This window comes from Ursus maritimus, unplaced genomic scaffold (assembly GCF_017311325.1).
Source record: "Ursus maritimus isolate PB19 unplaced genomic scaffold, ASM1731132v1 scaffold_4, whole genome shotgun sequence".
In the NCBI taxonomy this organism is placed as follows: domain Eukaryota; kingdom Metazoa; phylum Chordata; class Mammalia; order Carnivora; family Ursidae; genus Ursus; species Ursus maritimus.
Genome location: NW_024426552.1, coordinates 1,218,492 through 1,234,732, shown reverse-complemented (window position 1 = coordinate 1,234,732; position 16,241 = coordinate 1,218,492). Strand labels below are relative to the sequence as shown.

Genomic DNA, 16,241 nt, shown 5'->3' with positions numbered 1-16,241 from the left:
GCGATGTGGAAAAGAACAGAGAGCAGCCAAAAGGTCTCCTGTAATTCTAGCGCTCAGAGCCAATGGCGACCAACAGCTGGGTTCCTCCCCTTCCTCACGCGCACCTTTGATGCCACAGCAGCCCACTGCATGGGTGGTGCTGGGCAAAGCGTGTCTGCATGAGCCCTTCTTATTTCATTAGATTTCTTCGGGGGACATGATATTGCATTTGGTGGATGTCTCCTCATTCACCCGCTGTTCCCAAATTCTGCTAGGAAAAATCCCCCATGACCAACTGGTTCTATCAGCTGCCTGCCCGTCTGCCCGGGGTTTTCAGCTGGTCAGAGGCTCCAGTCCAGCGGGGCGGCCATCCCCGGTCAAGGCTGAGCGGGCAGGCTGGAGACGCGCAGGTGCGAAAGGCAGTTGGCGCGCCTGGTCTTTCCCTTGTCAGGCATTTACAGAGGCAGGCATCCCCCCAGGAGCAGCAGATATAAGCAGAGAATGGTGGGGCCCGCCGTGGTGCGCTGCTGAGTGCAGGTAGGGAGCTGGCTGTGTTGGCAGCAAGCACGAAGACCAACAAACACTAAGGGCACTGAGATTGTGACAAGGGCTGATGGGTTGATTTGAAGATGTAAGAATGGGTTGGGCTGATCACTCATCATCAGGGAAATACAGATCAAGACCACGATGAGATCCCACCTCACAGCAGCCAGAATGGCTACAATCAACAAGTCAGGAAACAGAAGTCGGTGAGGATGTGGAGAAAGGGGAGCCCTCGAGCACTGCTGGTGGGAATGCAAACTGGTGCAGCTTCTCTGGAAAACAGTATGGAGCTTCCTCAAGACATTAAAAATAGAGCTGCCTTACAACCCAGCAATTGCACTACTGGGTATTTACCCCAAAGGTACACATGGAGCGATCTGAAGGGGCACCTGTACCCCAATGTTCACAGCAGCAACGTCCACAACAGCCACACTGTGGAAAGAGTCCAGCTGTCCATGCACAGCTAAATGGATAAAGAAGATGTGGTTCATATATAAAATGGAATATTACTCAGCCATCAAAAAAATGAAATCTTGCCATTTGCAATGACGTGGATGGAAGTGGAAGGGATTAAGCTAAGTGAAATAAGTCAATCAGAGAAAGACAATAATCATATGGTTTCACTCCTATGTGGAATTTAAGAAACAGTGCAGAGGATCATAGGGGAAGGGAGGGAAAACTGAATGGGAAGTCATCAGAGAGGGAGACAAACCATAAGACAAACCTCTTAACGCTAGGGAACAAACTGAGGGCTGCTGGAGGGGGGATGGGGTACCTGGGGTGCTGGACATTAAGGAGGGCACGGGATGTGATGAGTGCTGGCTGTTATTACAATGGTTGAATCACTGAGCTCTACCTCTGACACTAATAATACACTATATGTTAATTAATTGAATTTAAATACATTAAAAAAATTAAAGAAGAATGGGTTGGGCTGGGTGGGAGCAGGACCAGCCTGCAGGGCAGGTGAGCTGGAAGAGGTGAGATGCTACACTTCAGACCCTGCCCTGAAGTGGGGCTTCTGACCCGCAGACAGAAGGAAGGGTGGACCGGCAGATGGACAGATGGACCGTGAGCCACAGGAAGGGATAGCCATTGGACCCAGGACGTGCTCATGTCCACCACACGCATGAACACACCAACACACACACCCCCGCTGCCCCAGTGCCCATCAGACACAGACACACGCCCGGTGGACTCCCAGTCCACCTCTCTGTCCGCAAGTGAAACAAAAATTTTGTAAAAGAGTGTGTGCTAATCATTTCTCCTCTGTGCTGTTCTCTTTCATGTTTAAAAAAGTGGGTCACAACCTCTAATTGATTTCTGTCCTTGCCAGGGACCACCAGCGCCCTTTTTCACCCTATCTGGAGAGAGGACCCCGTAGGGATGGAGGAGGGTGAATCCAGAACTTTAAGCTAAAAGTTACTAAGCCAAAAGCAATGGCACTGGGGGCTCCATTCTCTGCAAACTGAGAGAAGGCCAGTCCAGGGAAATGCCATTTTATGTGGGGAGGTCGGATATGAGGCGCCCCGCTTGAGTGCAGGGGCCTTGGAAGGCTCTGGGGGCAGGACCCCAGAGGCACAGTTGAGCCAGAAGGAGCTGGCGGCCTGCAGTCAGGCGGGGTTCTCGAGCTCTGGCCTGAGGAAGTGGCCAGAGGAGCAGACATAACTCTGGGAGGGGGCCGAGAAGGCGCTGGTGAGGGGCAACTGGACCCCAGAGAGGAAAGGGGCGTTCTAGGCCAGCTTCTGGGGCAGGAGTGCACCAGGGCAGAGCGGGGTGGCCTTCTCACTGCCCCTCCCGGACCTCTCACGACCCTCTGTAAAGTGGGGGCAGGACCCCACAGGGGTGGTGGGCACCGTGGGGCTGCGTGGGGAGTAGGGCCCATCCACCCAGGGCCGCCGCAGGAGGCCGGCAGTGGGGCCTGGGCGAGCACTACTGTCCCGGGCCCGCGCCCGCGGAGGCAGCGAGGCTGAGGGGCAGCCACGACGCGGCTACTGCGCCCACCAGGCTGGGCAGGAGGAGCTCAGCTTCCTCCTCCTCCATCCGCTGTCCCCCAGCAAGAAAGGTCTTTTTGTTCAACCCGCCCGCCTCCCCGAATAAACGCCTGCTGGACACATTGAGTACCCTCGGACCTGTCGGGTTTGGAGGCCGGGACCCCACGTGCAGTCTCGGGCAGCGGCGGGAGGCAGCTCCCTCGGGGGCGGGGGCGCGGGCGGGCCACGAGCGCAGGGGACAGAGGGCGGGAGCGGGGAGAAACAGCCAGGACCCGGGGGAGCGGCGGGTCACCCGGTTCCGGGCTTGCATCCCATTCCGAGCCCTGTTTGTCCCCGCGGACTCCCCCCCACCCCCACCCCCCCACCCCCCGTCCACCACCCTGGTCCAACCCGGCGGGCGGCCGAGGCCCTGCACCCCGCGGGGTCCGGGCTCCTCCCCTGCGGGTCTGGGCGCTCCCGGCCGCCCACCGCCCCGCCCCGCCGGGCCTCCGCTCCTCCTCTGCGCGTCCCGTGGCCCCCGGCCGCCCTTAGCTCCGCCCCTCTCGGTCCCCGCCTTGTCCCGGCTGGGCCCTGCGCCCCGCCCCCGCGCCCCGCCCCGCCTCGGCCCGTCCCTGAGCCCCCGGCCCACCGCCCCGCCCAGTCCCGCCCCCGTTCGACCCCGCGGCCGGAGCGCTGCTGGCCGAGGGCGCACCGCTGCGGAGCGCGCAGCATCCGCGGCGCTGACTGTCGGGCCCGACGAGCATGGCGCCGAGGTGCGGGGCGGGCAGGGGCAGCGGGTCGCGCGGGCGGGCAGTGGACGCGCGCGGCGCTCTAACCTGTGGTGTGTGGCCTGTCGCCCGCAGGTGGCCCTGGCTGCGGCCGCGGCCGTGGAGCCTCCTGGACGTGCTCGCCCCGCTGGTCCTGCTGCTCGGAGTCCGCGCGGCCTCCGCCGAGCCAGGTAAGACCGGGAGGGGACGCGAAGGTTGGCTCGCCAGGCCGGCCCCCTGCCAGCCGCGCTTGGTTCTGGTCTCCGGCCGGTCCAGGCGGCGGCGGCCTTAACCCCAGCCCATCTCGGCTTCGGTCCCGGGAGGCTTCCCGGCTCTGCCCACGCGCGCAGGTGGCCGCGGCGGGCGAGCGGAGGGGAACGGGGTCGGGCCGAAGCCAAGTGTCCCCAGTGTCCCGAGCCGGCCATTCATTCTTAGGCTGCGGGGCTTCGCGCCACCCCTGCCCGCCGCAGGGTCAGAGACCCGGCTGGGCCGAGGGATAGTGGGGACCGTCCACTTCCTGAGACCCTTGCGTCGTGACCAAACTTCGGCGACTCCGCGGGGAAGTTGGCGCGCCTGGCGGACGCGCTGCGGGCGGAGGGCCAACGAGGGGCCAGGGCTGTGGTGGTGGCGGCGGCCGTTCCACGCGCAGGGGCTGCGGAGACGCAGGTCATCAGCCGCCGGCCCGCAGGGCCTGTGTCAGCGTCACCCGGCTCGTCCCTCCCGGGGCCTGAATGGCCTCAGTGGGTCGCGCCTCCGGGCCCGGGAGTGACCGCGCGCGGGCCCTGGCAGGTCTCCGGGCGGACGGTGCAGCGCGGAGCGCCCTCGTTGCGTTTCCAACCTGTTGAGGCTAAACTGCCGGGCTTCCCAGGGCCAGCCTTTGTGCGCCGCCCGGGCCGCCAGGCCTGTGTCCCCGCGCCCGCCAGGGTGTCGGGTTGCGCGCGGTCCCCTTTGATGCGGCCGAGCGCCAGGCCGGCAGCCGGGAACAATGCTCAGAAGCCGGCTGTTTGGCCGGCACCCACGGCTTTAACCGCGTGGGCCGCACTCTGTGCGCAGGGCCGCCGTCCCAGCCGCGCTCAGACTTCCTGTGCCAGCTCCTGAGACCCCGGCCCCAAACACGCGGCCCGCTGGGTAGTCTTCCCAACTGGCCCAACAAAGGCCTTGGCGGGGGTGGCCTGCCGGGCATGCCAGTCATGGAAGGGAACCCCTCACCCCATGGGAGTCCGGAGTTTTGTCACAGGTAAAGCTGCAATACTGTGTGGACATTTGTCCCCGACAGCCCTTTTCTGCAGGCTGGAGTGAACGTGGGAGAGTGTTGACTGGTCACCCCAGCAGCAACACACCTGCTGGCCACAGCTGGCCAGGAAGGAGGGACAGGACTTGAGAGAGAGAGAGAAATAGTAACTTGTTTCATTGTTTCCAGTAGGTGTAGACACCAGCTTGACAGCAGCCTAGACCTTTTTAAAAAGTAACTGCCTCATCACTAGATTTGCCGGAAGCACCTGTTTGTTTCCTCTTCTATGAGTTAACTCCAGGGGCGTTTGGGGAACACGTTTGTCCTTATACGTTGTTGTGTCCCCTGAGCTCTTACCAACCGCCCAGGGCCGCTTGGGGCTGTTAGTCCTGGCTTCAGGGTCCCTCCCTGCGGCTGCCTGGGCTTTGCTGATGTGCACAAGGACCAGCCCAGGGCTGCAGGTGCTGGAATTTGTAAGCCTGACGCCTCCTCTCTAATCTGACCCTGGTTTATGAAACTTTGTAATCAAAGGGGAGGAAATCAGGGCTGATGGCTTTTAGCCACAGAGTGGAAACAATACAATGTTATGTCAGTAAGCTTTGGTGAGAGGCAATCTTGAGATCTGGGGGTAGGGTGTTGGATTTACAGTGGATTTCTGGAGGGGGCGTAGTGCCGATGGGAAACACCGTGGGTGCTCAGCGTCCCGACCACTATGGGGGCTGCACAGGAGCTGCCATGGTCTCGGGTCCTCTGGGAAGGAAGGAGGGCCCCTGGTGGAATGCAGGAAGCGGGCTCGGTGGGGAGCACGAGGCTCACCCCTGCTGGGGCTAAGTCCCCTTGAAATGGGATAATAATTGCCCCTCTAGGTGTTACTGGAGAAGACTTAATGTGTGTGAAATCCTAACTTAGCAGAGGCTCAATTTCTTCTAGAAACCCTTAAAAATCATCCTTGGCAATTAAAGGTTTGAGGCCCAGTTTGCTGATTTGCACATTTTTTTCTGACTAAAAATGATGCATTTTTCCACATTTCTGTCTGTGTTGCACCTGACCCCCCCCCCCCGCCCCCCGCCAAAAAGAAGAAAGTCTTTTGCTGTTTTGTGTAAGGATTGGTCACTGTGGCTCTGATGGTCATAAACGGAGCTCGTGCCTTCCCCACCCCCTCCCTGTAACTGGACGCCTGCGGGGGTCCATGGGCCGAGCCTGTTTATGACCTCAGAGCTCAGGACTGCCTGCAGGCCCGCTGTCTTGGTGGAAGCGTGTGGGTTAGCGTGGCTGCGGACGCCCTGGATGTGTTTGTGAGCGGTACGTCAGCGCCGGGCTGTGGCAGAAGGACCGAGTGTGGTGGGCATTTGCAGGATGCCTAGGACCCTGGTCTCCATCCCAGTCATCTTGTCTCTGGCCTGTCTCTGTCAGCCCCCCGCCCCTGGGCCCGTGGCGCCCACCCCTTGTCACCACTCGGCCTCCCGCAGGAAGCTCAGGGTCCCTCACTGGGGCTCCAAGGGGCCTGGGTTTGAATGAGAGACAGCCCCAATCCTAGGGGCCCCCGTGTCTGTGGGTGTCTGTCATCCTGGGGCGCAGCACCCCAGTAATGCTGGACTGAAGCAGATGGGAAACACTCATCCAAGGTCTAGGGCCTGTTCTCGGTGAAGCTGTGGCCCAGCTGCAGGGGCGTCTCAGGGTTCGGGTGCGGGACTTCATAAGATAGTTTTGAATTTCAGCAAAACTCGTTTTTCAGGGTACTCCTGTTTTCCTTCAAAAGAAGGAGGAGAGGGGAACGTCCTGTGCGGGGAAACCTAGAAGGAGCGACACTGAGCCCATCCGGAGAGCCCTGCCCCCCATGTTCACTGCGTCTCACTGGATGCACGTGTGCACGTGCTTACATGCGTGTGTTCATGCACACACATACATGCACGCACGTGCACGCACAGGCACGCACACGGAGGTATAGGCCAACACGCTTACGTGCACGCATGTGCACACACATGTACACGCACATGCACGCACACATCCATGCTGTCTCTCCACCAAAAGTGCTTAGTTCCCTTCATCCAAATTGTTGAAAAGGCTTGGCTCTCTGGGCCCTTGGGAGAGGTGGGGGGGCCCTGGGTGGGGTGTGTAGCCCCCTCCTTCTCTGGTGTGGGCAGCGACTGCGCCGAGAACAGCCTCAGGGCCCCAGAGGGCGGCCAGGCTGGGACGGGGAGCTGTCGTCTGTGTGTAGCCCAGAGGGGTTCTCCATGCCCCACTTCTCCATCCAGGGCTGGGGGTGGCCTACCTGCTTCTCTTCAGTACTGCTGTCCACCCTCCCCCCAAAAGGGGAGCCATTGGATGCTCCATGCTGCCGAGGTCAGGGCCCACGGAGACCTGCCAGGGCCTGGCGAGGGGCCTGTGTTGGAGACCCTTGCTCACCCCGCACCCGCCAGGGGAGCCCTGAGCCTCCCCAAAACCTCACAGTCGATGACGGGCTGAATGGGGCAAAACCCTCTTCTGATATGATGTCCAGTGAGCCTCCCCCTCTCTCATGGCCTGAGGCCTGCTGGGAAGGGCTGAGCTGCTGAGGGGTGGTCTCCAGGGTGGGGAGTGGGTACTGGGGCCTGCCAGCTCTCAGGGGTCAGACGAGGGTGTGGCGTGGAGGAGCCGGTCTTGCTGATGACCAGCCCCCAGCCCCGGCTCCATCTGCAGTGGGCTGGTCGCTGCCTGCGGCACGGGCCCATCTGCCCCTCTGGTCAGGCGCGGCCACCCCGTGCCCGTGTGGCCGGTCACAGGTGTCGCACTCTGGTCTCCCTCTCCTGAGGCTCTGGGTCACTGTTCTCCGGGAGTGAGTGGACCACGTGCCCCAAGGTGGCAGCCGCTCTGCAGAGAACACAGCTGGCTGAGCACCAGCCGTCCTCGCTTCCGGCCTCAGCCCGGAGAGGGGGCATCACGGGGCTCGACGTGTGAAACCCCCAGAAGCTTGAGGCTGTTCTTGAGGCGGGGCAGTAAAATATTAGGAAAATTAAAATGTATGCTTGGTGTGCTTATGAGATTATTAAATTTGGTACATTTTGACAGGAATGGTGCCAAAAAATGAGAACAGTGTGCTCTGTGGCCTCCAGGGCTCTGTGGCCTGGCTCCTCTGGACACACGCCTCCCCTCCCTGGGGGCTCGGGGTCTGGGACTAGCCCTCTCCCAGGCCCTGGTTCCTTCCCAAGGGTGCCTCCGGGCACCCTCCCCACCCTCCTGCCGGTGTGTGCAGACCCTGCTTCGCACCTCCCCGCCGTGGCTCCCTCCCCTCCCCTATGGCGGGAAGACCCGGGACGCTGAGCAGCAGGTGGTCATTTTGCACATGTCCTTAGGCCACACACTGCACACACCACACGTCGTGTTTTTATGCTGCACGTTGTACGTCCACATGGGGGCCCTTTCTGCTCTGCTCCCCCGCCCCGGCCCAGCCCGGGGTCGGCAGGGGCGTGGAGGCTTCGTGGCTGGCTGGACGACGGGCCAATCGTGGTTTGGGTCAGGGGTCTGGGCCACAGCAGGATGGCTGTCAGAAGGAGCTTTAGATCACGGATGCGCTGAGTCAGATGAAATGTGGGGGCTGCAGGGCAGGGGTGTGCTCCGCCCGCCGGCCTGCAGGAGCGCATCCTGCCTCCCCAGCACCACTGGCGTGAACAAGCCCGAGCACGGCCTTGCTGGCTGTCTGCAGCCCGAGCCCCGGAAGGAGAACCTGTTCGCGGGCATGTACCTCTCTTTGGGATTTCATGCCGGCAGACGGGTCCCTCCGGGCTGATCCCCAGACGAGGCAGGGCACGGGCTCCCAGCGCGGAGCTGGGTGGTGCCGGGGCTCGTGGCCACGCCTGGCTTCTGAGGACCAGGCGGTCTTGGGATGGGCGAGAGCACTGCCCGCGGGCCAGGCTGGCCTCCGCAGGGCGTTTCCTGGGAGAGGACGGCCGGCCGGAGCCGAGGCTCAGGTGATGGACGGGAAGCCTGTGCCGTGGGAGCTTGGTGGCGCCTATAGGGCGGGACCTGGGCTCGACCTGCAGCAACACGTGCTGCTTATGTATATATTTTATTCACGCATTTGTTTGATTCTGGCCTGTGGTACTTGGTTCTACATGTTGCGCTGCTCCTTTGAGTAGATTCAAAATTAGTCACAATTTGGCATCCTCTGTTTTGAACCCGAGTTTGGGAATCCTCGAGACGGTGCTGGCCCTTGACAGGTGGGTGTCCTCTGTCTGCGGAGAGCCTGCTAACACGGCTGTTCTCACGGAATGGGGGAGGCGGCCCTCTATTTCGGGGTGAAGGCGGGGCAGGGAGGGCGCGGCTCAGCAGCGGGTTCACCGCCTCTTGGCGCCCACCTGTGCAAAGCGGACATCCCTGTCCCGGCAACGTGATGGGCTCGTGGAGCTGCTGTCCATCTGCTCGGAGCCGCAGGCTGGGCGCACCTCTGCGGGGGCCTGAGTCCAGATGCCCTACGCCTCCAGGATGAACGGAGACCTTTTTTCCATGTTTCCACTTAGACAACCAGAGACCTCATCTTGGAAGGATCATGGATTCAGTGTCCGGTGGACAGTGTGGTCCCCACCCTGTGCTGTTGGGAGGGGCAGGGGCATGCGGGGAGAGAGGGGGTAGCATCCTGGACCCCCAGTGGGCCAGCTGGGTGGCAGAGACCTAACCCACCCAGTGGGCTTGGGGGAGGAAAGAGGCTGAGGTGGGCCTCTTGTCCTGCACCGGATAGTTGACCCCTGGAGCCAAGTGTCTGGGCTGCTTCCCGGCTGGGGGCCTGGGGGCTGAGGGCAGGTGGGGGCTGGCGTTTGTTCGGACCTCGGAAAGCTTACTTTCGCCCCTGGCTGGTGCAGGGCTGGGAGGCCACGAGTGCCGAGGCCTCCCTGGTCACTCTGCTGGGTCCCTTGGGGTGACCAGCCACCTGGGCTCTTTGTCCACTCATCCATGGACATCCTGTTTCCTATGTGCGTTCTTGAGCACCTTCTATGAGCAAGGCACCCTGCCTGCTGAGAAAGACGGGAAGGTGAAACCGCGTGTGCCTTGCGGTGGGGACGTCTGTCTCCCAGGCTGGTGAGAGCCTCCCTCAGGCCGGTAATGTCACACGTCTGTCCCCAGAGCCCCCGGCCGGCCGGTGTGGGGGCCGAGTGTGGGGCTGTGGCTGGGGCCCTCGGGCGGGGAGGGCGTCCGTCCCGGCGGGCGGCGTTAGTGACTGTGCGCCTTCCGGCCCAAGCCGCCGGGCGAGCACCGTCACTTTGAAAATCTGGCTAATGTGACAAGTGGGGAAAAAAATTCTTTCATGTTCTTTCTCCTTGGTAAGTTTTCGATGGCCAGCGGGGCGAACACGCGGGAGCCCAGACAGGCCGAATCGCACCCCCCACCCCCTGCTTCCGGCATCCGCGTTCGACCGCGCGTCGTCCTCATGGCTTCGCCGGCTTGAGCTGCCGCTGCAGGGGTGCATCTCGCACACTTCCTACCGTGTGGACAGCCCTTCCTGCGGCGGGACTATTTCTCAAGGCACCGAGTTATTTTTTCCCTAATTTTTACAACCTATTCCCTCAGAGGTGGACCCGAGTGCCAGGCCCGGTGCAGGGACCACACCGGGGCCCGACCGCATGGCAGGACAGGAGTTAGTGAGGGTTGTGCGGGTGAGCAGGGCACATGGGAGGCCACGAGCTTCGTGTTAGCTGCTAACACCTTCACTCTGCCTGTGCGTGCGGGATGCGGGGTAGTCCTTGGAAAGCGCAGTTGCAGTCCCTCCGTGGAGGACTGTTGCAGCTGGCCGGTGGCCTGGCAGTCCACTCCGCATGCATGGGTGGGTAGGAGCCCAGGCCCCATGTGTGAATCCCAGGGCTGCTCCCGAGCGCTGTGTGACCCTGAGCCGGTGACTCACCCTCTCTGTGCCTCTGTGTGTGAGCTGTGAAATGGGGCAGACAGTGGGGCTCTGTGGGATTTCATGGGACATTCCTTCAGGGAGTGCACATCGCACGTCAGCTTTCCAGGGTGGGTCCTGGTCACGCCTTGCCGAGCCCCGGGGACCGTGATGGGGATGGCTTCCACCTAGCTGGCTGGTCAGGGCCTGGGAGGAGGGACAGGGGCACTCCAGGAGCAGGACGTGGTTTCGCATTTCTTACTTGGCGGTGGGCTCTGCCTGCTCAAAGGATGGTTTCTATTAGAGAAAGCCACCCACTCACCGCCGTGCCCCCAGTCCTCCGGGGGTTCTCGCCCCGCTGGGCCAGCCACGCCCACCCCCATGTCCCTTTGGAGGCATCAGGGCCATGGACCTGCTTCTGCTTGTTGGCTCTTGTTACTAGGCTGCTGTATTTAAACAAAATTCTCCCGCTGAGAAAGTCTCTTGTTCTCTGCAAGCCGGCGAGCAAGCCAGGAGCTTCCTGGACCCAGGCCGGTCCCTGCTTGTGAATCTGGACCCCACCCGACGTGGAGCCGTCTGGGGAGGGCTCAAGAAGAACATTGTGCCCCCTTCAGTCATCTGTCATCTTGGCCTGCCCTCACCTTCCGGGCCCTCCCCCCTGCCCTAGGTCCTGAGGAGGGTGAAGGCCCCTCTAGCCCTGGGGCCTCCCGGACGCTGCCCTGCAGGCCCTCGGTCACACACCTTCCCCTCACCTGCAGTGCCCTGGGAAACCCTCTAGGACAGGATCGCAGGCCGGCAGGTGCCCCTTGGAGCCAGCTGTCAATGGAGCTGGGAGAGGGTTTTCTAACGTAAGTAATGATTTCAGCCAAACAGCATCCTGTCCCCCTAAGCAAGTCTGCACCTGGTGCTGAACCCCTTTCAGCCTCTCGGCCCCTGGGAGGAGGGGGCCCTTCTGCGATCAGACGCCCCTCCTGGGCCCCGGGCCCCAGGCCCTCCGGCCCCACACAAGGTCCTGGCTGCTGCTTGGCTCCCCTTCTCTGGTCTCAAGGCTGACCCTTGTCATCTGTGGGGTCACCGTGTGCCCACGGCAGCAGGCAGTGTTGGCAATGACCTCTGGTTGTCTTGGGCATGGAGGGGGACCCACCTCGGGGCAGCCAGGATCTTCCTGTTTTCTGGCTGAAATGGGCCTGCTCCCCAGGGCATCCGGCTTAGCCGGCTGGCTCTGAACCGCTGTGTTGCTCATTCATAACCTTTTACTGTGAAAATAATTAAGAATGTCACTGGAGGTTTGGACCCAGAAAGGAAAAAGAAGCCATCCCAACACAACCTTTCTCGTCATTATGGGGAAATCTGACATTTTTTTTAAAAGATTTTATTTATTTATGTGACAGAAATACAGCTAGCGAGAAGGGAACACAGACAGGGGGAGTGGGAGAGGAAGAAGCAGGCTCGCAGCGGAGGAGCCCGATGTGGGGCTCGATCCCAGAACGCCGGGATCACGTCCTGAGCCGAAGGCAGACACTTAACGACTGCGCCACCCAGGCGCCTGGAAATCTGACATTTTAAACAGACTTGGGCCCCCTTTCTACACCCCGCCGCTGGCCTGGCCGCCTGTGGATGGCCCCTCGCTCTGGGCGCAGAACCCGCTTCCCCGTCCTGATAACAGTCCCACCTGCCCGTGAGAGGGCAGATGGCACGCCGGCATTCTGGATGCCTAACGTCCCCACACTTAAGAATCTAGACACAAATCCCTCATGGCGAATGTGGTCCTGAATGACAGCCCCCAGAGATATCCACGTGCCAGTCCACAGGACGTGTGAAAAGCTGCCTTACGTGGTGGGAGGGGCCTTGCAGATGCGATGAAGCCCCTTGAGCCGGCAAGCTGGGTACGGGGGCCTCCCTGTGATCCCAGCAGCCTAACAAGGAGGGGGGAGGCAGGAAGGGCAGAGTCGGGGGCCAGGGAGCCGCCATGGGGGGAGCGAGGGACAGCGAGCCAGGGAGTGCAGGTGCTCCTGGAGGCTGGAGACGCAGGAAGAGTGTCTCTGCTAGAGCCCCTGGCAAGGAGCCCGGTCTCGCTGACACGTGGGTTTTGGACTCCCGACCTCTAGCTCTGTGAGGAGTAAACGTGTCCTGTTCTGCGCCTCGAGCTTTGTGGCGATTTGTCACGGCAGCTGCGGGACACTGCCCAGCCCAGCATTAGGTCACGGGAAGGACTGGGGTCGTGGTCCCTGCAAAGGCCTCTCACCTGCAGCGTGCTATGTCGGGGTGAGACCCCGGTCCACCACCTGTGCAGGGCCCCTGGGATGTGCTTCCTGCCCCTCAGGTCCTGACGGCCAGCTCCCCTGCCCTGCACACCTGCACCCCTGAGCGTGGGCGCCCCACAGAGACACCCACAGTGGGTCTGTCCTAGCAGCCTTTCAGAGCTCAGGGGACGCTCCTGTCCCAGCACTGGGGCTTGGGCACGCCCAGGAACGGCCGACCAGGGGGCCCAGGGGTGCAGTGTGCATGGAGGGGTGGGAAGCTTGAGCGGGGGAGGGAGGCGGTCTGACCCAGGGCAGAGGACTGGGGACCCCATCTGGCACCACCCCAGCCTCCCGCAGAAAGAAGGCTGACCAGACGTGTGCTGAGCTGTCTGGAAGCACTTGACGCTCATGTGCCGTGGCCATCTGGATGCCGCAGCAGGAGCGCCCGGAGACCTGGTGGGTGGTGCGAGTGGAGACTGGTCTGCTCACGGAAAGGGCCACGCTGGCCTCACCCCTAATTATGCTTTTGTTTGCTTCTGTGTATGGGCGACCTTGACCCACTCTTTGGCACAGCGGCCTTTTCTGGGACCTCACATGTGGAGCAGATGTGGGGGACATCCAGGCAGGTCGAAGGGTCCCCCAGGCGTGGCTCTGTGTCCCGTGGGCAGTGCTGTGGGCTGCCCCAACTGGGGAAGGACTGGGGGCTGGGCCGCGGACTTGGGGGTGAAAAGTTGCCGTCCTCGGGCTCTCAGAAGCGGAGAGGCCTCTTCGGGCCTCTGTGCAGGTCTGCAGGCCCCACTCCGGTGAGGAGAGGCCAGGGGACAGGGGCACGGGTGAGGGCGTGAAGCTGGGTCACGGGGTGGGGGTGGGGCGGCATTGCTTCGTACAGTGGGAAACCACTCTGCTGTGGTCTGGTCCCAGCCTCGGACCTGTGCTCCGCGGTCTAGGTGTTGGTTATACTGGTTTTCGAGTCCTAACTAGCTAGTAACACTTACCGTCGAACCCTGCCGTGCAGACCTGCGGCTCGACTGGAAGTCCCACGGCGGCCTCCCGGAGAAACGTCTTCTGCCTCCGTCTCCCCCTTCGCCTCACGGACTCGGTTGACTGACGGGCGGCACCCCTCTGCTCACGAGGTGGTTGGAGCAGGGCTGCGGGATTTACTCCCTTTGTGGGTTTTTAGGTATTTAGAAGCCCCTCATTCGACCTTCACCCTTGTCTTTTTAACGAACGTTCTAGCTCCTTGATGCGCTTCCCCGGGGGCTCCGTAGGCGATCAGGACTGTGTGCGCGGGGTCACTGAGAGGCCGCGCTGAGACCCCGCGGGCTGCGATTTCTTTTCTCCGTGAGTCTGAGCTTCCAGAAGAGCAGGCAGGGCACCGAGATGAGGCGGGGTCCTCGGAGACCCTCCTGCGGCCGCACGCGGCTCCCTTCCTATTCAGCTAGATCGTCCGATGTCCTGTCTTCCTCCTGCCTCCGCGGCCGGCCGCCCCTCGGTCTGTCCTGTGTCTGTGAGCTCCCCTCCGTGAGCCGGGGCCTTGGGTCACGGGGTCTCCTCCAGGTGTGCGAGCTCCCTGCTGTGTGTGCCTGCCCGTCCTTGGGTCCCCTTGGGAGGCAGCAGAGCGCCGGGTCCCGCCAGGCCTGCGCCTCCCGTCCGTGGCACCTGAGTGTCTGGGGGACGCTCCTGCTGTCCGCCGTGGCTTCGAGGCCCTTTCCGGGGGTCACGTATGCTGCCGTGCTCCTGCAGGCTTCACTGGACTTCACCCAGGAGCTGGGGGCATGTCGTCTCCGTCCCGCAGGGCCAGGTGAGGCTGGGCTACCCGCGGGACGCGTCACACTCAGGGACCAGGGTAGGAGGGTGCTCCGTGAAGTGCTGATGGGCACCCGGGGAACTCTCTGCACAAGGAGAGGAGATGGTGGATGCGCCACGGCCCGTCCACGTCCTGCACGTGTCCCCACCATGGGACGCCACGCGACAGCCCCGTGCATGTCCACAGCCATGTGGCTCTGCTCTGGACACCCCCTCCACCTCCCAGTAACAGTGACCTTCAGTCCTGACAGCCGGCAGCGCTCGCATGAACAGGGGCCAGACGCGGACGGGCCCTGGGGTCCTGGGGTCTGGCGTCCAGTCCCTTAAGAGACCCTGGACCCCCAGGGCCACGCGCCAGGTTGGGCCTGCTCGGCACTGTTGTCTCCATGAACGGCTGGACAGATGACCTTGGGGATCCCAGACGCTGCTTTTGGAGGATTTCCCGCTGTCCTCCTGGGGAATGGGTGTCTGCTCTGGGCACAGAGCTGCGTTCTCTCGTCTTCCATCAGAGATGCATGAGGACAGCGGGGTCCCCCAAGCGTCCCGTCTCCTCTGTTTACGTCACCGTCAGGTCAGGCTGGCAGCCGAAGCCAGACGGGCCCCGTCCTGGGTCGCCAGAGCTGCACTCAGGGCGCACATCCGCCCACATCACCCGCATCGCCTGTGTGAGAGGGCTAAGGAAGGCACGAGGGCCTGAGCTCCTCCGGGCCCAGGAGCAGACCATGGATGGCCCTTGTGCCGCAGGACTGTCCCCACGGGGCACCGGGACAGCTCCCGCCTTGATTCCGGCTCAGCCGAGGACTCCGGGTGATTTGGGTCCCCAGCACATCTGGGAAGGAGGGGGAAGGTCGTGCTGGCGGACGCCAATCCAGCACGCTCGAGGTGCCTCTTCTGCGAGTATCCCAGCAACAGGATTAGGGCTGGCGGGGATGGCATTCCCCAGGGCCCACTCCTGCCGCCCCCTGGAACCTTCTGGGGCCAGCGGTGGGGAATGGCATGGGGGCCGCGTGGAACAGGCTACCTGCCCTCCCAGCTGGCCACCGGGAGCCAGTGGTGCAGGACTCAGGGAGAAGGGGCCACGGCTCCTGGGACCCAGGGACTGGGGGAGCCACATTTTCATCTGGAAGCTGGGCGTGGCCACATGCAGGCCCTGCTCCCGTGGCCTGGGTCCTGCTGTGCCACGTGCACGGTCCTGCCTTTCTCTTGGAAGGGCAGAGGCACCTCGATGATGACCCGTCCTGCTTCTCACGTGCACCCCTCGCACTGCGGGACTGGCCTCTACAGCTCCCCACAAGCCCCGGGGATCCACGCTGGTTCCTGCTCTGTCCTGGGCTAGTTGGTACCCATGCATCCGTGCATGGGCTGCTCAGCCCCCTCCGAGGCCTGCCCTGAGGACAGATGGACAGACAGGCTCCGGGCAGGCTGGACGTCGTCCCAGGAAGTGTTTGCAGCCCTTAGGTCTCATCCTCACTGAAATTTTATTATTGTTATTTTAAAGATGTTATTTGAGAGAGACAGAGAAAGTATAGCGGCGGGGGGGGGGCGGCGTGGATCAGAGGGAGAAGCCAACTCCCCGCCCAGCAAGGAGTGCAACCCGGGACTCGATCCCAGGACCCTGGGAGCCTGGTCTGAGCTGAAGGCAGACGCCCCACCGATGGAGCCGCCCAGGCACCCTCCCTGAGATTGTAGATCCCGTACCGCGTGCAGAGGGCCCGCGTCCTGGCGGAGCCGAGGGCCGCGCATCGAGGGGCCCCGGGACGTGGCGGCAGCTGGCCCGGGAAGCAGGAGTCCGGGCAGGCTGTGCAGCGGGACGGTCACCAGGCCGGGTTTGTCGTAGTGGAGGAGCCA

General features: G+C 62.4%; 1 protein-coding gene across 2 annotated transcripts in view; it reads left to right on the top strand.

Annotated features, from left to right (window-relative positions):
* The first annotated feature begins 3,173 nt into the window (after nt 1-3,173).
* Nucleotides 3,174-16,241, top strand: part of LOC103680736 (collagen alpha-1(XVIII) chain) — a 97,976-nt gene continuing 84,908 nt past the window's right edge. The window contains exons 1-2 of one of the 2 annotated variants that reach the window (XM_040621793.1): nt 3,174-3,268; nt 3,359-3,453. In XM_040621793.1, coding sequence (XP_040477727.1) covers nt 3,258-3,268; nt 3,359-3,453 — 106 coding nt within the window. In that variant the 5' untranslated portion in view covers nt 3,174-3,257. The remainder of the gene's footprint in view (nt 3,269-3,358; nt 3,454-16,241) is intronic. The other variant, XM_040621794.1, reaches the window with a different exon arrangement.